The sequence below is a fragment of the Microcebus murinus genome, chromosome 24 (genome assembly GCF_040939455.1).
Source record: "Microcebus murinus isolate Inina chromosome 24, M.murinus_Inina_mat1.0, whole genome shotgun sequence".
In the NCBI taxonomy this organism is placed as follows: Eukaryota; Metazoa; Chordata; class Mammalia; order Primates; family Cheirogaleidae; genus Microcebus; species Microcebus murinus.
Genome location: NC_134127.1, coordinates 9,721,069 through 9,746,738, shown reverse-complemented (window position 1 = coordinate 9,746,738; position 25,670 = coordinate 9,721,069). Strand labels below are relative to the sequence as shown.

At 43.6% G+C, this 25,670-nt stretch overlaps 1 protein-coding gene across 1 annotated transcript in view; it reads left to right on the top strand.

The window, feature by feature from the left end:
* Positions 1-7,468: 7,468 nt before the first annotated feature.
* The window catches only part of NRG1 (neuregulin 1), a 1,019,909-nt gene continuing 1,001,707 nt past the window's right edge, over positions 7,469-25,670 (top strand). Inside the window, exon 1 of the mRNA XM_075997405.1 lies at positions 7,469-8,204. Coding sequence (XP_075853520.1) covers positions 7,469-8,204 — 736 coding nt within the window. The remainder of the gene's footprint in view (positions 8,205-25,670) is intronic.

Here is a 25,670-nt window from a genome sequence, read left to right as displayed (position 1 = left end):
TCAAAACAAGCTTAACCATCAAACCCCATTTTTATTCAAATTTGGCATATTTGTAAATAGCAACAATTAGGTCCATAAAGTGTCCTTAGAAACAAATCAAATGCACATTCATTTCTCCTAAGTACCAGTGTACAATGAGATTCCCAAGTCAATTTTGTAGGGGAAATCTGTAACTTATGTGTAATGGATTTAGGATCTTAAGTAGCATATTCCTGTTGGATGGCTTGCATGTTATCTACTAATAGAGCTTTGCTACTAAGGCATAAGAAAGAAACTTGTGCTCAAGGAAAAGCGAAAAAAAAATTAAATAGTATTTGATTTCAACAACCAGATTCAATAATTTGCAAAATGATTATGCTAACAATCCTTTTTGTTTACTTTGTAGTGTTATAGTCTTAGTTAATAACATTAATACTTATCTCAATGCTCCTAAGAGGATATCAAGGGGGTCATAGTATTAATAACATGGATCCCTATATTTTCTAGCTCATTAGCTGACATGGGTGTTAACTGCAAAGTCTTAGGCATTTATCCTTCCCTCACTACACATGTGTGTGAACTAAATTGGCTATTCTTCTGTTCTGTCTTCTTTAAAGGGTGCTGCCCTGAGATCACAGATTCCCAACTTCTCTGACAAGTACAGTGACATTCCACTGCTCTGTCGTTCTTCCTTTGTTCTATTAAGACACATCTGGGGCCAGCGCGGTGGCTCACACCTGTAATCCTAGCACTCTGGGAGGCCGAGGCGGGTGGATTGCTCAAGGTCAGGAGTTCAAAACCAGCCTGAGCAAGAGCGAGACCCCGTCTCTACTATAAATAGAAACAAATTAACTGGCCAACTAATATATATAGAAAAAATTAGCCAGGCATGGTGGCGCATGCCTGTAGTCCCAGCTACTCGGGAGGCTGAGGCAGGAGGATTGCTTGAGCCCAGGAGTTTGAGGTTGCTTTGAGCTAGGCTGACGCCATGGCACTCACTCTAGCCTGGGCAACAAAGTGAGACTCTGTCTCAAAAAAAAAAAAAAGACACATCTGGAATGTTCCTTCAACCTTACTTGTGGTCTCTCCCCCTGTAAAGCCAAGCCCTTGGTCTGATGAGCTAGCCTGGGAAATACATCCCATCCCTTCCTCCATTTTTCACCTTTCTTCCTCCTCTGCTTCACCTCAAATTCCTTCTTTCTCCTTCAGAAATAGACACACACACACACACACACACACACGCAAGAACAAGAACAAACCAACCCTCCGCCCCCAAACCATCATTAATTCATGCAAACAGGAAAGATGATGGAAGAGACAAGGTTGCCAGCCCAGACCAGCAGTCAGGGCTGGGCTGACTCAGTCCTAACAAATAGTAACATAATAATGGTGCACAACAGGGAATCACTGTTTGCATTTTATGACCAGGTCTTTAATAAGTATCTTATGGCCTATTATAGAAAATCACTTTCAAATAGTCAGATATGTCTAATAATGGAATAAGCATCCCCAGGAGACAGTTTCTAGCAACAAAGGCATTCAGTACACATTGTATGATCAACTTTAAGGCAATTTCTAAAATGTCCTCATTGCTGGGTTGGAAGAATCTTGAAGGCAAGGTATCATTTATCCAGTTTGCATTTTGCATAACACTGGAGTTTCTAAAGACTTTTCATATATACTAAGCTATATATTCATGTATATTTTTTGAGACAGGGTCTCACTCTTTTGCCTGGGCTAGAGTGCAATGGCATAATCATAGGTCACTGCCACCTCAAACTTCTGGGCTCACGAGATCTTCCTTCCTCAGCCTCCCAAGTAGCTGGGACTACAGGCATGTGCCACCACACTCGGATAAGTTTAACAATTTTTTCAGATACAGGGTCTTGCTGTGTTGCTCAGGCTGGTCTTGAACGTCTGGCCTCAAGTGATCTGCCCACCTTAGCCTCCCAAAGTGCTGGGATTACAGGCATGAGCCACCACACTAAACTATTTTAATACTTGCAAATGTCCTATGAAATAAAATAAGGAATATGCTTATTTCATAAATAAGGAAGCAGGCTTAGAAAAATTCATAACTTTTCCAGGGTTAAAGGGCTGGTAAATAGCAGAATTGGCATCTGATCCCAGCCAATTGTGTCCTGAAACTTTACATACATTGCCCAATGTAAATGTTTGATGAACGTTCATCTTTTCATTGGCCGGAAAGGGCTGTTGCTTTGGTGGGTTAAGGAAATAAACTAAATGAGACTTTTTGCCCTTCTATACATGTCCCAAAGTTCTAAGACATCATGATTCACAAAAGAGCAATTAGAAAATCCTCTTAGTTTTATTCATTTTTCTTCCTTCCATTTTTCTTCCTTTATTCACTTTTCCTCCTTCCTTCCTTTTGGACTTTAAAAATATGTAAAATCTACAGGATTTCATACCATATCAAGTGTACAAATTAGTGGTACTACATTCTGTTTCTTCAGAGCAGAAGACTTCTATCTCCATATTTCCTCCTTGTGTTACATAGTATTGACTTTAAAAACAAATGGATGGATAGATGAATAGATGGGCAATATATATAAAGTTTCAGGACATAATTGGCCAGGATCAGACTCCAATTCTGCTATTTACCAGCCCTTTAACCTTAGAAAAGTTATGAATTTTTCTGAGCCTGTTTACTTATTTATTAAATAAGCATAGTTTTTGTTTTATTTCATAGGATACTTGCAAGTAGTAAAATAGTTTAGTATAGCTGGGTGCGGTGGCTCATGCTTGTAATCCCAGCACTTTGGGAGGTTGAGGTGGAAGGATCACTTGAGGCCAGAAATTAATTACCAACCTGAGCAACATAGCAAGCCCCCGTCTCTCCAAAAATTGTAAAACTTAGTCAAGTGTGGTGGCACACGCCTGTAGATGGACGGACGGATGGGTGGGTGGGAGGGTGCATGGAGGTGGCCAGGGACCCCACAGTCTGTCACTCAAGGAACTAGGCCCAGTTCTTAAGGACACATATTGCACCTGGTCTTTCATGAATCTACATAACTTCCTAGTTACTCTTCTGCAGAGAGAGACATTCTGCCACACTGCTTCCCCTGGTGGCCTCTAAGGGTTCAGTTCTTTTTAACTTGCTCCTCACTCAAACCCAGCTTGTTAATTCCCTGTGTCTAAATTGTCCTGGACCCTGTGTCTGCTGTAAGGTGGGCTGTTCAGTGAGGCTCCTTCGCAGAGTCGCACGCTCAGGACTCCAGGATTCCTGCAGTGTAGTTGTTTCATGATTTATGGCTGGAGGTGTGCACTTCTCTGTGCGCTCGGTCGATGATGATGAAGTAGGTATCAGTGCCTCTGTGGATTTTCTGTTGCCCTTCAACAGCCACCTTCTAGAAGCATTTAATCAAGTGCAAAGTGCTAGGGGTGGGAAAAACCTTTTCAGGAGCCAATTGTGGACTTCCTCTACAACTTTCCTAAACTAGTAAAAATAGTATTGCACATTTTCCTGCATGATTTTTATGTTCGTCCTTCCCCTGTGTGAGTAGATAAAATTTTCCCAGGTAATATCATGACAACTGCTCTGATCCCTAGTTTTCTTTTTATATCTAACTCTGACCACGGAGACAAGCTAAGCCCCAAGAAAGGACTCACCTTTACTATTATATTAACAAGTAGCCACCCATGCCTCCTTAACTCTTCTTAATAAGTTTGCTAAATAGCATCAGTTGCTAATAACCAAAAAGTCAATGCGTATTTCCTTATTAAAATTGGGATGAGACAGATTCACGATGGAAGGGATATTGGATATTTGAGTATATTGCCTAAGTATGTTTACACATTTTATAGGTTATCATGATGAGGATATTAAAGCTTATAAAGCTCAGGTTTTTGACAGTGATTCTCAAAGTGCAGTCTCTCCATCAGAAGCAGCATTAGTATCGCCTGGGAACTTTTTAGACATGCACATTTTGGGGCCTCTACCCCAGGCTTACTGAATGAGGAACTCGGGGTGGGGGTGTGGACAGCAATCACAATCTGTGCCTTTTGATGCACAGGTGATTTTGATGCACACTGAAGTCTGAGAACCACTGGTTTTAGGATGTTTGCAAGAATGAGCCTTTTTACTTTCTGCCTTTTGACAGCAGTGATGTGGACAAACTAAATTGTTCTTTTTTCTGAACAGCATTTAATCACTCTGAACAATTATTCATCCCTTTTCTCAAGTATGTATTAATCATGTTAGAAGTATCATTCCCCTCATTCAAAAGGGCAAAATAAGTAACATCACTTCTGTACGGGTGCCCTGGAAGATTGAGCTCCAGTACACGAACTGAAATACACGTACAAACAATTCTTAGTACTGAACTGTTTAAAGAAGGCCCACCTCTGCACAGGAAATATCCGTAAGAATTACCCCTTAACACCACTTAGCAGGGAGGAGTAGGAGAAAATCTGGGAGTAGGGTAAAGATATTTTTAAAAAATACCCTTTTAGAGCAGAAGCTTATGTTTGATCATGAACAAAATGCTTTCTAAAGGTTTAAGAGAGGGTATCTATTGCCTTTCATGACTCTATAAGCCAGTGTTTTCAAATTTTATTGTTTTTATTGCCTGCAATTCCATCTCTCTGTGACAGTGTTGGGGTAATGTGTGGTAGATTGGTCCATCAGTCCATGAATAATTAGCCAGCATTTATTGAGTGCTTAATATGTGTCCCTAACTGGGTTAGAAAAGGGGAGTACTGAAAATATCATCCCTGCTTTCTAATAAGTTTGCTATCTAGTTGGAGAGATGGGAGTAAAACCCCTGAAACACTTGGGCCCAATAAAATAACATGACCAAAAGTGAGAAGGTGTGATACAGACTGCAAGTGCGGGGCAGTGCACCTGGGATGTAGTCACTCACAGCGTTTAGTGTGTAAGAAAGGAGGCTTCATGGGGCAGATGGATTTTAAGGGATTCTTAAGATCAGTGGTGGACTGTTTGCTGAAATGGCCTCATTCTTCCCTTTAGCAATGCAACTTTTCTGTTTTTCTCATGAAGAGGTAGAGTCTACTCTTCCAGCCCTGAAATATGAGCTGACCTTGTAATGTTGGCAGTGAGGAGGTGCTAATTCTGAGTGAAGGCCTCGAGAGACCATGCAGGCTTCTGGCCACTCTCGTGGAACAGTCCAGCTGCCATGAACAAGCCCAGGCTAAGTCTGCTGAAGGCTAAGAAACTGCATTCTTTATGTGCTGAGGTGTCCCAGCTGAGACCGTTGGAGATTAGTTAGCCCCCAGCTGAGCCACGAGGGAGCTCAACAGAAGAACTCCCCAGCTGAGCCCAGTCCAAATTGCCAACCCACAGAAATCTGGCCTAAATGAATGGATAGGCCAACAGTTTTGGAGTGGTTTGACATACAGTGATAGACAACTGATACAAGGTCTGAAAGGTGAAGAGGAGAAAGGTGAAGAAAGGAGAAAGTATCCTAGACGAGTGTTGCACCTCCAAAAATGTCAAGAGTCAGAAATACGGAAGGTTAGATTAAAGAAAAGTGGAGAGGCTAGTAGGAGTGGATTTCCGAACCACTTTCTCTCATTGAATAGTTAGGAGCACCAGGGTTCAAGAGCATATATACTGGGGGCCAGACCTGCACAACTATGCTACATCTTTCCTTGAAGCGCTCCATCAGGGTATACGAAATAGGAATTCCATGTTGAGACACACAGCATCGACACCCTATTCTCCCAAACTGGACTTTGAGAAAATGAAACATTTTTTTTCCTTGCCAATTAATTATGCTATACCACGAACAAAAAGATCTTTATGGCATATTATCATATGCTTTTTTTTAATATTAAAAAATCTGAAGCTTACAGCACGTACTTTCAAGAAACTGCTGGAGGCAACTTGTAGAATCCTAGAGTAAAGATATTATGAAGTCAGAGTGCTTTTAAAATCTTCTCACAATGTGGATCTACTGCCCATTGAAAAACAACTTTAACTGTTTTATGAGGTCATTGTATATATTTTTCACCAAAAAAAGAGCATAAGAGAAAATATTTACCTTGAAATGCTAAAACGTGTTCCCTTTCTGTTGTATGGTACTTGCTTGAATAGAACATCCCTGGGGAGGATGGATGGATTCCTGTTTTAGAAGTAGCTCCTTGAATTTGCCAGGATGGTGAGGGGTGGGGGACAGATGGGAGCAGAGTGTGGGGGGGTGGTATTCAGGTGGCACAATATTTAACCCACAGCTCCTTGTGTCGGGAATCTTTTGTTCCTGTAGCTACAGAAACCTCTTTCATGTTATATTTTTGCAAAACCGATTAGTTGACAAAGTGCCATAAACTTTATAGAAAATGGCCTTCCTAAGCAGATATTTTTATTTTAACTACGCTATCAGCAGCTGCACACATGTGCTAAAATCATGGTGAAGCTGATATTTCAACAGAAGAAAGGCGGGGGTCATGAGACTGAAGTGTCACCCAAGAATGGAGCGAAAGAGGCGTCATACCGTAAGTGCACACTGTGTGTGTGTGCATTTGCAGGAGAGAGCGCGTTACCAAGTTGTTGTTTTAATCGCTGCTCCGTCTCCCGTGAACATGTTGCTCCTTTTTGAGTGTCAAGCAACCGGTTCACCTAAAACTTTTCCCAACCGAAGACCCGCACGTGCCGGGTCCCACCCTTCGCTCGCGCGGCCTGCCTCCCCCCTCCCGCCCCGCGTCTGGACACCCTGCGCCGGCTAACAGGTCCCCGCTCACTGAAGCGTCACCTCTCACTCCCCAGTAAATCTCCGCAGCCCACTCGGACTGCAGCCTGTTTGCCGCCCGGCCTCCCATTGCAGCACCGGGCGACAGCGAGGGAGGCTGCGCGGGCACGGGACGACCCGGAGGACCACTGGCGGGCCCGGCTCCGGCTCCGGCTCCGGCTCGGGCGGCGGCATGGGGAAGGGACGCGCGGGGCGAGCTCGCAGCCCAGGTAAACAGGCTGGCGAGGCGCAGGGCGCTGCCGCCGCCGCGGCCACCCAGCGATTTCCAGGCACGCAACTCCGCCTCCAGGGCTCTCTCCCTCGCGCTGTCGCCCCGCCGCGCGCTCGCAGCCCCAGCAGCCGCCGCAGCAGCGCTTCACACAAAGGACTGTTACCCGCGGAGCAGCTCCTGCACCTCCACGTCCTCCTCCGGTGACAGCAGCCCCGACAGCAGGGCTCGGCGCAGCGGCGGCGGCGGGGTGGGGGGGACCTGTCACTCCCTGCAGCCGAGGCGGGGGCAGCGCGGCTGTTTGCATTTTCTATTTTGCTTTTTTTTTTTTTGGTCCTTTTACCTCTTCGCCTTTTTGTGGTTCCACCCACCTCTCCCCACTCCTCCTCCCATAAACAACTCTCCTCCCCCTCCCCCAATAAATAAATAAAAAAGGAGGAGGGTAGGGGGAGGAGGAGCGGTGCTGGGGGCTGGGGGCAGGAAAAGGGAGGCAGCGCGACAGAGCCGGGCAGAGTCCGAACCGACAGGCAGGAGCCCGCACGCACCTCGCACCATGAGATGGCGACGCGCCCCGCGCCGCTCCGGGCGTGCCGGCCCCCGGGCCCCGCGCCCCGGCCCCGCCGCCCGCCCGCCGCCGCTGCCGCCGCTGCTGCCGCCGCTGCTGCTGCTGCTGGGGACCGCGGCCCTGGCGCCGGGGGCGGCGGCCGGCGACGAGGCGGCTCCCGCGGGGGCCTCGGTGTGCTACTCGTCCCCGCCCAGCGTGGGCTCGGTGCAGGAGCTGGCTCAGCGCGCCGCGGTGGTGATCGAGGGGAAGGTGCACCCGCCGCGGCGGCAGCAGGGGGCACTCGACAGGAAGGCGGCGGCGGCGGGCGAGGCAGGGGCGTGGGGCGGCGAGCGCGAGCCGCCAGCCGCGGGCCCGGGGGCGCCGGGGCCGCCCGCCAGGGAGGACGCGCCGCCCGCCGCCAACGGGACCGTGCCCGCCTGGCCCCCGGGCGCCGGCCACCCCGGCGACGAGGCGCCCTATCTGGTGCGCGTGCACCAGGTGTGGGCGGTGAAAGCCGGGGGCTTGAAGAAGGACTCGCTGCTCACCGTGCGCCTGGGCGCCTGGGGCCACCCCGCCTTCCCGTCGTGCGGGCGGCTCAAGGAGGACAGCAGGTACATCTTCTTCATGGAGCCCGACGCCAACAGCAGCGGCCGCGCGCCCGCCGCCTTCCGAGCCTCGTTCCCCCCGCTCGAGACGGGCCGCAACCTCAAGAAGGAGGTCAGCCGGGTGCTGTGCAAGCGGTGCGGTAAGTGGCTGCCCGGGCGAGCGCGCGGGCGGTGCGGGTCCCGCGACAGCTGCCGCTTGCGGTGGCGGCCCCGCGCCGTCCCCCCAGGGGGGCGGTGTCGCTGCGGGCGCTGGCGGCGCCGTCTCGGGTTTCCCGCGGCTTCGGCTTTGCCGTTGGTGACAGCCCAAGTTTGGTCCCCGGTTGGGGCCGCCTCAAACTTTTTAACGCGTTGGGGTTTGTTCGCCAAGTGGAGAACGGAAAGGTGGCGGCTGCTGGACGGCGCGGGGACTCTTGAACTTGGCCTCGGTTGGGAGCTGTGGGTCGTGGGCCTCCTTGGCGGGAGGAAGGGTGAGCCCCGCAGGGTCGTCACGCCCTCCCTTCGCTTGGTGTCCCGCGCGCCGGGATGGCCGGGGCTTGGCGTCCGGGGGGCCCGACAGGGAAGTCACAGCGCGGGGACATCCCGCGACCCACGTGCAGGAGTTTCTGGCGAACTCAGTGTCCAACAGTCAGTACAGGTGCAGTCCGTACCTGGTGCATCTGTGTCTGTGACAAGTGCAAAGTTGGGTTTTTGTGTGTGTGTGTGTGTGGTCTTTTTTTTTTTTTTTTGCGAAATCATCCCAAGAAATTTTGTTTTCACAATATTTTCGTTTGGAGCATGCTTTGGCACGCGAGTGAATCGGAACAGATGAGCGTCATTACGGAGTTCCACGTGTAGGCCCCGAAGAAGAATTTTGGAGGACGAGTTGAGCAATCGATTTTCCACACCTTTTCCCATTTACCACCGAAGGGTGTTCCGCCCAGGTGTGCCTCCTGGGAGCGGGTCTGCGAAATCAGCCGCTAATCGGACCGCGTTTCCGAGGTAGCATTCTGTCTCTGCCTTTCCTCACATAATTTCTGCGATCTAAATGTCTGTACAATTTCCTGATTACCATATAATCACAAACACATAGCGGGGTTTCTTCTGCAACCGTAAATTAACGTGATTACACATCACACATTCGCACACGCATAATAGCTTCTCCCCCTCCGTCTTTATGTGCCTGTCTAATAGGTCTAATAGACGGTCGGGTTAATTGAATTTTTACGAAACTCAGCGCCACGCCATGCTTCAGTCTGCCTGGGATGCAGAGTGTGTCAGTTGTTTTTAAATTCGTGTCTAGGGGTGGCCAATTATTTAAATTTCTGGATGGCGATTTGGGGTGCTTATGTCCTGCAGTTAATTAATAGGTCACGATTTGGTTTTAACGACGGGAAGGAGCGTGGTTTGCTCACTGTGCTTTTATTTTTAACGATGTACTTTGTGCGCCAGAGACCTGTTAGGATTGCACTACTAGGTGGACGGAAGCTGTTCAGAGAGGGGTGCTGGAAAAAGCTGAATGACGTTGGGATTCCCCGAGACTGGCTGATAGATGTCACTCTGAAACACGGGGAACTGCTCCTCAGCTGGGAGCTGTCTTGTTAGGAAACACACAAGTTCAACACCACTGTCCTGCAGCATGTGTTATTCTGTTACAGTATCTGAAAAAAAAAAAAAAACCTTTTAAGCCCTACCATCGTCCGGTTTTCACATGTTTCATTGTGTGCAACTCAAGGAAGGATCTTGCCTTTACCCCAAAACTTTTGAACTATCTGCTCTGCAAGGTGGGATGTTAATACAATATAAAGGTGGGGTGGTAATTAGTAATGACTGGGATTTGCGGGGGGTTACTAGATGAGCAATGATGATTAGTTAGGCTTTTTAACTAGAAATAAATATAAGATTTCAAGCGTAAAGTTCTTACGAACACAGATAGGATGTTCAAATATGGAAAACTGATGTTGTCTAGAGGAATCAGACTCTGTTTTTGTGCTTCTTAGGGGGAGAAAAGCTTCACTAAGGTAGTTACTTTAGCCCTTTTGTTTGCTAGTCAAAGGAAATGCATAGTTGTAAATTGTGGCATGTTAAAAAAAAAGTGGGTTTTTAATGAACTAGAAATCTCCCTGCATGTAATTGAGTAGATTAAGAAATTATGGAGTTGCTGTCCTGGGTTTGTTTGTGTGTATTTGGCAGTTTTAGTGTTATGTAATTTATGGTAGGATATTGCACAAAGCCTCAACTAATAGGTTTAGTTAAGGACTGACAAATCATGCTAAAAGTTTCTCTTGCCTTTTTACCAAGCATAATAGTTCTTGTGATATTGGAGGATAAAAGTAAACAGTATAAGCTATTTTATATGATGTAAACTCATTAAAGCCATACTTGGAATATTGAGTTGAAAAGTGTGTGTGTGTGTGAGAGAGAGTGAGTGAAAACTTGTGAATTCATCCAGTTGCATGGGTTCAGATAACAATGCCATTCAGAATGTACCAAGCAAAGGAACAGAGACAACTGGAAAAACAGAATCTATTTGTCCTAGTTGGGCTGCTTCCATGTGCTTCTGGTCAAAGATTTGAGGGGGAATGATGGAACAGAGGCCTCTTCTAACATCACGAAGCTTCCCTGGGGGTGTGACGGTTGTGTGCAGGCTTGAGCCATAATGCTAGGCTGAAGAAGGAATATAGCAAAGTCATTTTGTGATATCATACCCAGGGGAACAGTTTGCAGTTCTCCTGCTCTCTGCTGCAGTATTGTTCCCGCAAGTTGCTTGGTAGTATAGAAACTACACATGCAACAGATTAGCCTTAGGGTTGAGCTAATAAAAATCTTCCCTGAAATTCTTCCCCCCCCTTTTTTTTTTCCTCCCATCTAATAGAAACTCTTGGATAGTGTCTGCATAAAAACAATCTCTTTGACAAATGGATCTTTTGAAACACAAACTATTAGTGTATTTTAGAAGATAACATGGAATTTCAGATTGTTTACCTTATAGTTGAAGTTCATTTAAATTGTATTTCCTTTACAGTTACTTAGATTTTTTACAGTCTTTGCTTATTTTCTTGCTCACTAAGAAATATTCCTGGGTTCATTGGAATGCAAAATATTAATAATTTGCTGTTCAGTTAAATTTCTATTATTCAAACAAGTCATTGTTTGACGTACTATGCTTTTAGTGTCCAAAGAGTTGTGGTTCTACTAGGCAGAAACTGATTTCCAAAAAAGAGTAAAAATACTGATGGTGAGTAACATTTATAGTTGGGCTTTGTCAGATTTGTACACCAATTGTGATCTTACAAGCCAATTGAAATATTTTGTATATCATGATATTTGAATGAAGACATATGCATGTGTTGATAATATATACATGTTTATCAAGTAATTATGATAAATGGCACTTGCACTTTCTAATATCTCCATCACTGTTTAATAAAGAGTGTACTTGACCTTATGGTGTTATGAAAATGAAAAAAAGCTGTAGGGATTTTCCAGTCTGCATTGAAGAAAATTATTAATAAAAGCTATGTTAAGGAAGTAGCAATAGGAACATATATAGCTTGGCTGCTTGTATTTCATAAATAACACATGTAAATTTAATTTCCCAAGTGTTTGTGACTGCTCTCTTTAAACCATATAAATCTTGCTGTCAAAAATCTATACTGGATTTAAAGTACTTCCTTCTGTTGAGTAGAGGAACTATAGATGTATTTATTTATATGTATGTTAAAAAAAATGAGACTATGATAGGTCATTTGGGGAAAAAACTTCTTAAAATAAAAATATTTTAAAAGTGAATTTAAATAGGGTTAGAATATTTTACGAGCACTAGAGGATGCCTCTGATCTGTTGTGGGACATCTAGAAATCCTCCGAATCCAGGGAAAATGTTACCATATGTCCTAATGTATTAGGATTGAGATGCTTAAACAACGCAGAATCAAAACAGTGACCCGAGCTTCTCCTGGCCTGTGTCTTTATAGCAAATGACAACAGAAGATGTGATTGGGTGGGTTATTGCCCTTGTTCAGTATAATCTATTTATTGTTCAGGAGATCTCCTTTGCTTTGATACTTATTTTCTACTTGTTATTTTTCTTAATTATAAGCGTAACATATTTTAAAACTGCCTTTCACATTTCATTGGCAGTTTATGAGCTGGCCAAGTGTCCAAAGATGTCTAAACGCTCATGGATCCTTGGTACTTAGCAATACTTAGGTTTTTATTTGCTTTTAATGTGTTTAAAGGATAGGAAAAAAATCACTCTTGGTGGCTATTATGGAATGGATATTTTGATTAGCCTTCTATTGATAAATAATAAGGAAAACAAAAAGTATATAACCAGGGCTCTTACTGACTCAAGCAATTTGTTGCTCCTCCCCCCCAAATGGTGACACATGTCTTAGTCAACGTTTTCATAAGACAGTGAAAACTAATATTTAATGTTCGCATTTCTAAGTAAAAGAAGTGGGCATTGTGTACAGTTCTCAATCCACATGGGAATGCTCTAAGTTTGAGCATGCTTATGTTGCTCTGCTCAAATCATCCCAGCTGATTTTGGGACTTCAGTATTCAGAAAATCTGTGTTCTCCTTTGATCTCTACTCACAGGTGTTTAAGCATCTCAGTACTGTTGTTACCCAGTACTTTTAAATTTTATGATAATGCAAAATTTAAGTAACATTATGAAAGAATGTATGACCTAGCTAGTTTTACCTGCATCTGCCTCAAAATATTAGTCATTTTATAATACTTGAACAGCTGCTTAGTGACGTATCGTGTTTAAATCTAAAGTGGAATGATTTGAGAATTTACAGAATACAGATTTTTAAGTGTTACTGAACTTGGAGATTGAGCTAGTTGAGAGGTTGTGTTCTCATATTGCCCAGGTCATTTAGGATGGTAATACACTTGAGGCGAAACTGTTTCTGAAGGCTTGCTTTCTGGGTTTCTGTACCCAAATGATCCCTATGGGTTGAAGCAGATAAAACACAAGAAATCTTGGTGAAGTTGAAAGCTAAAAATGGGTCAACGAGTCTCTGCTTGGCATAGATCCACTTGCTGGGAAATAGCTCCTGCAGTGTAGACTTGCCGAGCAGTCATCCTAGAAAGAGATGCCTGAATGGTAATTTACATTAATTTTTGGTCGTCTTTAAGAGAATCAGGATGTTTTTCCCTGTAAAAGATAGTTTCCTAGGAAATAATTTCCTAACCTTAGTTCACCCAATTAAGACCTAGTAAAATTTATTCTTTGTTTTTCATAATACCTAAAAAACCAAAAGGAAGAAACTTTACCCACAGCTTGGATGGAACATGGGAGATTGTCCTACTACTTCCTAACTCAGGGTCCATATGTGTTTTGCCTTCATCTCTATTTCTCCTATGAAGATATTGCAAGGGAAGCCTTAAATCAATAATTGAGCCCATGAGTGGATCTTAGCCTGTGAGTAGAGGTTTGCTGCTCATCAACGCATGGTCTAGCTTTCTCTTGACACTTTGGAATTTGGCCATGTGGGTCCCTATATATTGGAAAACAGAGGTCTTAGATTGTCAGGCTGAGAATGCAAATGGTCTTTCTGTTCCTCATGGGCTCTTTGTCCACCCTCTGAGGACGTGCATGGTAACCTGTACTGCCTCTCTAGTTCGTGGGCACTCTCCCCAAAGCCCAAGGCTCTGTCTTTGGATGTCTGCCCTGCCATGTTGGAACTATAGGAAAACAACTCAGAGTGGTGTGTGATTCTAGAGCTGGTAGCCAGATTTTGGAGGTAACAGTGGGCCAGGAGAACCTAGAGGGTGGCATTGTTTCTTTTCCTTTCGCTTTGCTGAGCCAATAAGTGACCTGAACAAAGCCCGGTGCCAGGAAATACACCTGACAAGGGTGCTAGTCTTGGTAGTGGCTACACTCAGGGTCCCAGAGCACAGAGGGGATGGTAAGAGTTATGAAACAATGTCAGCCTTGCTGTGTTTGGAAAGCTCACTGTAGTACTACTATCATCCCAAATGTTTGTCTCTTATCTGGGACCTGCCATTAAGGCAAAAGAAGCTAAAAAAAAAAATGAAGGGACAAACTAAATGCACGGTATTATAACTACCACTCACTGAGTTGATAACTTTTTTGCCTCTTTGATAGATGCATAGAGCTTGATTTTTATCTATAGATTAAATTTCCATTAAATGATTACATAAATAAATGAAGCACCGTAGCTGGTTGGATAGTGGAAGTCAGTGTTGTAGGCTAAATTTAGAAAGAAGGAGAAGTCCTTTTTTATGTTTTCTCTTTAGGCCTCTGGTTTGGTGAAACAAGTATCTGTAGGAAGTAGCATTTGGAGTCATATCTTAGCAGGATGCTCTTACCTCTGGATCGACCTTTTAGCTGCAGGGAAAAGTGATTTAATTTCCCAAAACTTCTTTTTTCTCCATTATTTTTGTACAGTATTTATTCTGTGTCTCCCATAGCCCAGCAGGGAAAAAAAATTTGCTGTGTTGTAAATGCTTGAAAGTACGCAAGAGTTTTTGTATAAGTGTTTTTTAGCAGATCTCTTGTCTAATAATCCCAACTCCTTTTGGGTGCTCGACCTCTGCGTTCAGAAATTCTGGATTCTTCATTGATCTCTCCTCACAGGTGTTTGACTGTCTCAGTACTTACTATATAAGTTTCACTTTATGTCCAAATCCAGTTCTCCTAGTGACGCTGGAAAAGCGCTGCTTCTGTCCCTAAGAAGTGGCACAAAAAGGTTTTAGGTGGGTTTCTCTTTACTTATGTTCTTGTTTTTCATATCACATCAGCTCTCGCTAAGACGGCAGGTGGGGTGGCACGTGTCCCTTTGGGCTCTGATGAATAATGAGGTCCTCTGCCTTCACTTCCTCGGTGGTCCCTGGAGGTGCCGTGGGAGATGACGCGTTGTCACTGAAACAGCAGCTGCAGTGGCAGCCTTTCCTGCGCTGCAGGAGCCTCCTGGCCGCACCTCTGTGCAGAGCAGGGTAGCTGTCCACGGAGGGGGAAATGCATGGCTGGGTTTGCTTCAAATAGAACTCGTCCTTAGACTTCACCCCTGGGTGCTGATTGCCAGGATGGAGAGGTTCTGCTCAGAGCAGGTGTGCTCACTGTCCTGGCATGAGCACAAAAGGGTGACAGCATCCAGACCGCCCAGGCTTTCTACTTCTTTGCAAGCCCAGATACCTCTGGAGCAGGCGTCCTCAAACTACGGCCCGCAAACCACATGCAGGCCACCTAGCACATTTATCCGGCCCTCCGGGTGTTTTGGCCGCCGCTGCCTGTCCTGCTTAGCAGCCGACTCATCCCGGGCCCACAGTGCGCACTCTCCAACGGTCTGAGGGACAGTGAACTGGCCCCCTGTTTAAGAAGTTTGAGGACCCCTGCTCTGGAGGTTCCTGTCCTTGTTGTTTTCATTGCCACCCATAGAGGTTGGTCCCATCTTGTCCAGAAAAACACTTGCAACTTTCCTTTCATTGGAGCGGAAATTTTATTTAAGAACTCCAGCATTTTGGAATATAGTCTTATTCTGGTGTACAGTTTTTTTTTTTCTTAATTATGGTGACAAATTTACCATTTTAACCATTTTTAAGTGTGCAGTTGTTGTGGAAGCAACAGTGCAACCCATCTTCAGAAATTTTTTATCTTCCCAAACTGGAACTCTGTACCCATTAAACACTAACTGCCCATCCTCCTCCCCTCTCCTCCCGCCAGCCACCATTCTACTTTCTGTCCATGAATTTGACTACTCTATGTACCTCATATGAATGGAATTGGATGATACTTATCTTTTAGTGACTGTCTCATTCACTGAGCATAATGAGCAAGTTCATCCATGTCACAGCATGTATCAGAATTATTTTTCTTTTAAGCTGAATAATCTATTGTATGTATAGTCCACATTTTTGTTTATCAATTCATCTATCAGTGGATACTTGGGTTACTTCTACCTTTTGGGTACAATGACTACAGCTGCTATGAACACGGATGATCAGACACCTCCTTGAGTCCCTGCTTTTAATATGTGGGTTATATACCCAGAAGTGGAATTGCTGGATCACATGGTAATTCTATGTTTAATTTTTTGAGGGACCGCCACACTATTGCCACAGTGGCTTCACCATCTTGCAGTGCACAAGGATTCCAGTTTCACCACGTCCTTCTCAGCACGTGGTGTTTTCTGTTTTGATAATAGCCATCCTGATCTGGGTGAAGTGTTGGTCAGCCTTTATATGCTGTTGTTTTCCATAAGAAGTCAGTGCCTCTAATTACAGCATCGTAAATAAAAAGTGTTCAGAAAATAGAGGTGTTCATCTGTTCAACATTTAATTTACACAGCATTTAGAAGCCTGAATCTAAAGCCACCAGATAACAAAATCACTATGGGTAATAGCTTAATAAAAACGATGAAAGCTTTAAAGAGTAAATATGGCCTTGAAAATTTAGAAAACAGTCTTCCACGGTTATCATAAGAATATTATATTTCTGTTCATGTTGCTATCAATGTAGTCCAGGAAGGTACCTTATCGTATTTAGATTAGTATCAAAACCTTTTAAATGATTTAATTTATTCATTTACCTTTCTCCCCGCTGCCCTCACTTTTCCTGTTTGTATTCCTGTCCATTGCTCCAGTCCCCTTCCAACAAGTACTGCACCAGAGGCTGAGTCATTCTAAAACACTACTTTTATTAGGCTTCTTTCACTGCCCAGAAACTTTAAGTGGATTCACTGCTCAGAAACTTTAAGTGGATGCATCATAATTAACTCAAGATGTCAACATTCAGTGTCCTGTTTAGTCCAGACTGAGCCTTTTCTTTCTCAAGTTACTATATGAACACTTTCTCCAGTCCAACTGCTCCATGAACAGGATCTGTGCTTTCCTAACCTTCCTGGTTTTACATATGCCATTTCTTCTGCCTGGTTCATCTTCTGCCCTCGTTTCTGCCCATGGAAATTCTGCTTCAAGGGACAGCTCAAATCTCTCAGCTTCCCTGACAATCCTAGTAATGATTCCTGCCAGAAATACTTAAGCTAGCCTTTGAGCCCAGAGCTCCTCTTCATTGTATACTTTATACATGGTACTATTACAGACTTCCGTTTTGTCATCTGTGTTTTTTACATGTTAATGTATTTTTAAATTTTTCTATACACCTGTGTCTCACCCGGTAGGCCACACTTTTCCTATGGGCGGACACTTGCAGTCCCTTCAGCTAATTTACAAATGCAAACTGCCCTGGCCTCTCTCAGGAGAATGTTTTCCACTTGCAGCTTTGTAGTTTAGTACCTGTGTAATTTTGGGTCACTAATGTTATTTTACATCTTTGGATTTCAGTTTCCTAATATGCAAAATGAGAAGGTAGAACTAAGATGCTTTTTAAGGTCCATTTAAACTACATTTGGCCCAGGCACTGTGGCTTATGCCTGTAATACTAGCACTTTGGGGGGCTGAGGCAGGAGGGGTGCTTGAGGTCAGGAGTTCAAGACCAGCCTGGTCAATGTAGTAAGAACCGTTCTCTACAAAATAAAATAGAAAAGTTAGTCCCAGCTTCTCAGGAGGCTGAGACAGGAGGATTGCTTGAGCCCAGGAGTTTGAGGCTACAGTGAGCTATGATCATGCCATAGTATTCCAGCTTGGGCAACAGAGTGAGACCCCCATCTCTAAAAATAAATAAATAAATAAAATAAACTCTATCTGGTCCTCATCTTAGAAATGACCCAAACATACAAACCAATTCCACTTGTATCCCTGGAGCTTCTCTCTTTCTCTACTTTCATTTCAGTGTTGTTCTAAGAGCATAATCATGGGAAAACAATTGTGAAACTTTTAGACAATCTTAGGAGCAGAGAAAGAGAGCTGAATGAGAGGGAACATACCAGGGAAAGAAATGTCTCCTTCCTCCAAATTCTTTCCTCTCCATTGCCTTTTTGTGTCATTTTGTTAAACTGCCTAAAATACTCACAGCTATTTGTATTCACCAGCGTTGTCCTTTCAAAAAGTAAATACCATTGTCTCTGCAAGCCTGTCTTTGAAATGATAAAGTGTGATTAATAGATTAATCCATCACAGTAAACTTTTAGAACAAGAAAGTTCAGTCATTTGGGGTACTAAAATAGAAAAGAAAGATGCAAACTATTTCACTATGAATTTATTTTAACGGTGGAGATAGGGCACTGTTTTATGTTCTTATAGTTGGCACTGTTGTAGAAGGAGCAGGGAAGGCTTGGTTTTCCCAGGATGGCACCGGCTGTAAGGGAGATTTCTTCCCATGGTGTAGACATTGGGTTAAGAGACCTTCTTTCCCAGCTTATGATTCTTACCGTTTGCTCAAGAAAAGGATACATTTTAATCTTTTGAGTAAAGTGAGCAATGCAGATACAAGTGGTCAAATGAGGAATGACTTGATCTGACTTTGTAAATTACTGCATGTATGGGCATCGCAGCTGCAGCTCTGTAGCATTGGGGCCGGCTGGGTTCAGCAGGGCTAGGTCCTTTGTTGTTTTTTTCTTTGTTGTGGCCTCTCAAAATCCCTGGTGGGTTTATCTACTGCAGAAGATTCCTTGCTGCTTGTAAATTGTGGTTCTTCAGTCTGTGTCTTTAGTGAAAACCTTTCTTTTGAGCTCTGGATTCATGTACCCAGCTACTTACTAGGTAACCCTGGTGTCGTACAAATACTTTCTATAAACATATTAACCAGTGTCTCATGTCTCTCCTGCAGGTTCAGCTGTATACTAATAATGAAACTATTAATACTATCACTGCTACTATTGCAGTTACTAGTATCATTCCCCGTGCTGTAACTATAACACCCTCTTATCTTTACCCATGGATTCTCCTCCTCTTAAACCTCTTTTCTACACTGTTGCTAGAGTGATAATTCTAAAACAGAAAAGATTATACTGTGCTTTTACATAATGCTCTTCAGTTGCTATCAGGATGCAACCCAGACTCCTTAGAATGGCATATAAAACCTTTGAGCTTTCGTCCCAAGCGTTCATAGCTAGTTCCTCATCCTATCTGGAACCTTGGGCTACACTGATGGCATTCTGTACATGGGCTAAGTGGATTTAGGGCTCTGTGGATTTGCACATATTGATCCCTTTTCCCAGAATGGTCTGCTTCTCTATCTCTTTTGCTCCTCTGCTCCCCATCATTTGAGATTGACTGTGTCCCTCAATCTGAGTGGGAGATGATTAAATAAAACTATATAGCTATGGTAATGGATTTTTCTGTAGTCTTAAAAAATCTTGTAGATGAAAATATGACTTCAAGATATGTTCTCGGTACATTGTAAAGTGAAAAACTGTTACAAAAACGTGTGATTTTTCTATGTATGTATGTATCTATTTATCTTGTCAATCAAGAAAAAAGTAGCCTAGAATTCAGTATAGCAAAACGTTAACAGTGTTTATCTTTGGGTGTTGAGATGATCAATGTTTAGATTTTTTCTTAATTCTGTGTTTTCTCAACTTTCTATAAGGAATGCACATTACTTTCTAACAAGGAAACATAGTAAGTGCTATTTTTAGTAGAAATATTGCCTGGTGGCAAGGACTGTGTCTTTGTCACTTTGGAACATTACCTTCTTCGAAGTGGATGTATTAGTTGGGGCAGTCTAACAGCTGTAATAAGTGGTATCTTGAATATATAACAACTCAAATGCAATAGTTTATTTCTGCCCAGTGAATGGACAGAACAGGGGATGTTCTGGTCTTTACTTTCCCCTGAATAAGACCTGCTATAACACCTGAGGCATAGCCGAAACTCACCTCGGACGAAATTGGTTGAAATAGGCAGAGGTCCAATTTGTGACGGTCATTTTATTTTGAATGGCATAGCTGTCTCCTGAAAAGCAGACAGATTTGCCTTTTGCTGCCTCATTGCAGTGGAAGAGCCCAACAGCTAAAGTGTACAGCAGATCATAAAAGGCATCTATGTGTATTGTAGATAAATAGCATATTAACGACATGCTCTTCCTTCTGCTCAACTTAGCATTTTATTGGGTGAGTTTTGCAATAAATCTTGCGAGGTTAATTCTCCCTATGTCTGGTTTCCTGTGATATCATTGAAAATGCAGAGGGTCAGGCCACATTCACTCTGTCTTTCCCTGGCATGTTGGGACATCTTCTAGAGCTCTGTGTTTAACAAATCATTTTGATATAGGGGCTGCGGGGAAATTTTCTAAGGCTTTATCACAGCCGACTTAATTGAGTTTCATGATGTCTTTTTTTTTTTTTTCCTCTTCATAGGATAAATTAAAAATGGCTGATAAAGCTGCCTGTAAAAGCAAAATTGTTATGTTAAGCCTGCCCAATGTATTAAATGTATTGATGAGTAATCTATCCACCATTTTTAATCACTTTTATGAACTCTCCAGTAGTTTTATTTCCAGTAACTGGCTAAATAACTGTCATTATATAGTCAGTCATATTTCTTTTTTAAAATACTATTGAAAAGCCCATGAAAATGATTAAAGTGCCAATATCATCTACCTACTTCCTGGTAGCAAGAATTGTTGGTGAGCATATGATTAGCTGGGTGTGTGGTTGTGCTTCTTTTGTGCAACCCAGGAGGAAAGAGAACCAATTCCTAGCAGGTAAATAGAGATAATGAATGGTTTGGAAGCTGTGTAAAATAACTAATCTTTTGTGCATCTATATCATGTATGTTATTGTTACACTCTCCTTTAGAACATTTTTATTACACGTTGAGACGATAAAGAGGATACTTATGAATGATGTGTAAAGTATAAAGGATAACGATACACTTGTACTCTTCAGTGTCAATTTGCCATATGCCATTTGGCTTTGTAAGGCTCTTGAATTCCAGGTGACCAAAGAACAGCTTTTGTTTGCAGGTCAGTAAGGGATATATCTCTTCATTAAAATAGATTTGGATATTGTCACTAATTTACTCCTTATCCCTTTTCAGTGTTCTGCAGCCCCCAAATCTTAATTTCTTTCCTCTTAGATGTAGGCATTCCTTCCCTATGGGAAAAATGTCAGGGATGACGCTGAGGATGTTGCCTAAATAAATTGTGAGAATCATGAGATTGCTAAACACATGTAGGTAGCTAATAGAAAAGGAGAAATAGAAAAATAGAAATAGAAAAAGGAGAAATAGAAAAAGGAGAAAGCAGCAAATCTACTCTATTAATATCCTTATTCTACAAATATTTATCAGGTATCTATTTTATGATAGGCTCTGCACTGACTTCTGGGATGATGATGAAATTAGATGAAGGGGCATGAATTAGACATGCCCCTTTCCGAGTTAATTAGGGTAGTGAGGAAAAAGGTTTACACAAAGAATTATATATAATTAGAATTGTGCTAAGCTTTATATAAAGGAAAAATACAAGGTACTAGGAGGGAGATATAACAAAAGAATCTGTCTCAGTCTGAAGGATACAAGACAGTCTCCTTGAGAAAGAAAAATTTCTAATAGGGCAGGGGGGAGGATGGGAGGGAGGAGAACAGGGCATTTCCGGTCCTGAGGGTAGGGGTGAAGACTGGCTGATCAGAGAGTCAGTGTATAGGAGGGATGAATGAGGCCTGAAGGAGAAATCAGACCATTCTTGACTCTTCAGGGCTCTGGACTTTGTCCTAAAAGCATGGAAACCACTTAAGGGTTTTTAAGCATGGGAGTTACAAGGTTTCCATTTTGAAAACGTCACACCTCTTTGTTGTATGGAGCATGGACTTGGGAGGTAGGGGACTTGTGGGCAGGGGACTCAGGTGGGGCTCCAGGTGAGACTGGCTGTGGGCTTGGACTAAAGCAGGAGCTGTGGAGGTGAAGGTTATTTTGGAAGCATCTTTCGGTCTTGATTCTGAAGAGGGCATGCTCGCAGATGGCGGGTGGGGTAATGGCCCCCACGCTGCTGGCGTGAGCAAATTGTAGGCCTGGTAGGTAATGCAGTGGGGATACTGCAGGAAGAAGGGTCAGTTCAGTGTGTTTTTGACATATCTATGTGGAAATACCAAGTAAGTACGTGAATGTGCAGAGCTTTTGATCGGAGAAGAAGTCTGGGTTGGATTTATGAATGTAGTTGTTGTGGGCAAGGACACGATCTGTCCTCTCCATGAAGTACACATGAGATTGCTTTGGGAAGGAGGGTTCAGGGTGCGGAAAGGTGAGGAGATAATGAAGGGTGAGGCGTACAGCAACCTTTAAAGGTGGGACAACATGACAGGAAGGAGGCAGTCAGAGAAGCGAGAGGACCTAGGCGGAGTTCAGGAGGGGGGAGTGGGCTGCTGTCTCTGTGTCCCTCGAGCATTGTGGCAGAAAAGGGGGACACGACAGTCCAAACAAGCATTTCTGAGTGCGGCGACTGCCAAGCACTGTCAATTTAAAAGTGCACGTTGGAGTTAGCAACGGTGGGGACTGACAGAGCAGCTCTGGCCAAGGGCCAGGGGCAGAGCCCAGACAGGGGTGATCGAAGTCGCATTGGTAAACTCCCGGGTTATTAAGATCAGATTTTAGTAATGTTTTTATTCACTTGAATGTAAATAGCTGTTAGTAGTGTTTGTAGTGCTCTGGAGCTTTCTTATTTGGGGCGACAGGGTTTGGAAGAATGACCAACTTGAGTGATCTAAAGAATAGTTGTATGAAGATATGATTTTTAAAAAAATCATCAAAATTATTTATAAAGTACTGTTAAGACTGTCCTTTTATGTATTTTCCCCCTTAGCTAAGAATTCTTTCCTTTGTATCACATAAACCCCTTCAGTGACAAATTATTTACATTTTTCTTGGCACACAGACTTGAGAACTGACTACCATCTGCAGTTGGTACCCAGGTCCTATGAGAATATAGTGCCTTGTCGCATAAATACTTGCGAAGTGACACTCATCAATCTAATTTAAAAAACGATTTGAGTCAAAAGGTCCTTGAGCCATGCATTAGGTGGGTACAGGAGCTACTGTTATCCGAAGCTATGACTGAGCATTTTAATGAACAGCAGTCAAGGAATTGAAAGTTATTATTCTGACAGCAACGGAATGCATTTTTCCTGCCTGTCCATATGCAGTTTCTTTTTATTGTCTAGAATGCTGCTGATTTGATGCAATTCATAACTATTATTTGCATAAGGAGTTTGAACCACCATGGGAAGAATGATTTTGAATTTCCCATTTTCGTTTGTTTACTTTGGTACAAAAATAGTGTTTTCAGGGGAGGATTTTTTTTACATTGGGTTTTCCTAATGTTAATACAGTGTAAATAAGCTAGGAGTTATTTTCTGCCAACCACATATTATAAATGGGGGAAAGAGAAAAAGGAAACCTCCAAAAATGAGAAGAAAAGTTCTGAAACCTGCTTCCATTGCAGGCTCCTCCATCTAGTTTGCCTTGGAGAACCGTAGATTGGTTATTGGGCCAGATGTTCTAATCTTGGACTGATCAGTGGTTTGCAAAATGGTTTGCATGTTAGAATATACAGATTCCTGGGGTAGACTCCTAGAAATAATTTTATTTTGGCTAGGTTTTGTCCTGAGAATCTGTGTTTTTTAAAAAGTTCTCAGGTGATTTTGGTATGCTTAGATCTAGGAGCCCTTGGACTCTGTTTTTTTCCAACTGATAAAGTCAAGGATTGTCTGCAAAATAATCAGAAGATGGATAAGAAAAGGGAGAATTAGAATTCGCTGAGTTTCTATCATGGGCTGAGCCTTTTTACATATTTTACCCCATTTATTCCTTAACACCATCTTGTAAAGTATATCATTCTTTTTTCTAATTTTAACCCGAGATCCAAAAAGGTTTAGAGAACTTTAAAGGTCATGCAGCTGGGAGGCAGAATCTTTATTTGCATTCAGGTCACCTGATCTGCTTTGTTAGAACCACGACGAAGTTCTGAACAGTGCGGTCTGATGGAATCCTAGTCGCGCCATCCCTGGGGCGAGGTCGTCTTGCCCTCTCTGACACAGTGGGTACCTGTCGCCAAAGGTAGACGTCACTGTTTATCTTCAAAGCACGTACCTATGGGCAAATGAGTGGGAGGGCTGGATGTGATCGGAGAGTACTGAAACCGCATCCACTTGGACAAAACTGTCCCCATCGGTCTACATTGAACGTGCCGTGATACTGTGACCTGAATTGACATCGTGTCTCTAAAAGCTCTGTGCTAGTAAGTTTGCTGTGTGAATGAGGAAACCCCCATACATCGTGCGTTAATATTTCTTCAGGAAGGAATGTGGGACACGGTGGGGTCCACTAGGGGAAAAACCTGGATCGTGGAGTGGACCCCGAAAATTGCTTAAGGCGAGGCCATGGCCCTTAGATCTGGCTGTCACTCATGACCTTGGGAACATGGCTTGATGTTTTTAGACTTTATTTCTAGTTTCCTCTTTCTATAAATGAGAATAATGCCTCTTTCTTAGAGTTTGAGTGAGCGCCAGCTCAGATCATGTACACAGAGCACCCAGGCCGTAGCAAGTGCCCTCCCAATGTGACTAGGGTCAGGGAAGGTTAGCCATCTTGAAGGCTGACTCCAGGCAACAAGGATCCTGTGGGGCTGGGGACAGGGGGAGCAGTGGCGATAGAGGCAGAAACAAGGGTGAATCTCACCTACTATATTGCTGTGCTCCTTATTCGCTAAGGAACCCAGAGACTCTCCTATGTGTGCCAAAGGTCCTTTCACCAACTGCTGATCCAAGGGTGGTTGGTGGATCAGTAGCGTTGTGGCACCCTGGTGCCCATTGGGACTGCAGATTCCTGGGTTTGTCTCCAGACCTGCTGCTCTCTGGGTGTTTCTGATCTCAGTGAGGTCTGAGAAGCACCGTTTCAACAGGCAGCCTCTCCCAGGGCGCATTGTGTCTGGAAAAATCGCTTGGACAGAGATGAACGTTTGTTTGTCCAGGCTTATCCATGCTGGCTCTGCAGTGAGGGTCCTTTCTCTAGAACACTGTGGATGGTGGCAATGGTCACAGCAGCAGGTAAATAGATGCAGAGAGTGGGGGGGGGGGAAGAGAAGAGGAGGAGAGAGAACCTTTTCTAGAAAAGTTAAATGATAACATGCCCTTTCTAAATGGACTTCTGGACATGGCACCAGGAATTGAGTAGTAATGAAACACCAAGTAAGGGTCCCCCTTAGAAGAGCAGCCGGGCACCGTGACACAAGACCTGCCTGATGTTGGAAAGAGTGGGAACCGAGAGGTGACACCTCCTCTACGAACCTCATGCCAAGCCCTGAGCCTCAGTAGCAACAGATTGGGGCAGGCGCCCTTAGAGAGAGTAATTGAAATGGGTACCCTGTTCCCAAAATGCCTTGAGGGGACCCTTCCAGCACATACAGGAAAAACCCAATCTGCTAGGTTCCCCTACCTGGAGGGGAAGGGTAGTTGCTTCAACATTTTGGGCCCAGGGCTTTGCAAGATTTCTCATCTTGCTGCATGCTCTGTGGAGCCAGGCCGAGTGCAGAATTTTTGCATTTAGGGTATTTTGGGGGAACTGGGAAAACTAAAACCCAGCCTTTGCTACCCAAAAGTGGACATACTTCTGCTTTCTGTTTTTTCCCTATTAATGATTTGGGTTTATTCAGTGTGCTTTCTCGGTGCTAGGCCCTTCCTATCTGGTATCTCACTAAATCCGGACAATATCCTAGAGGTTGGTGTCATTATACTCATTTTACAGATGAAACTGTCTCGGA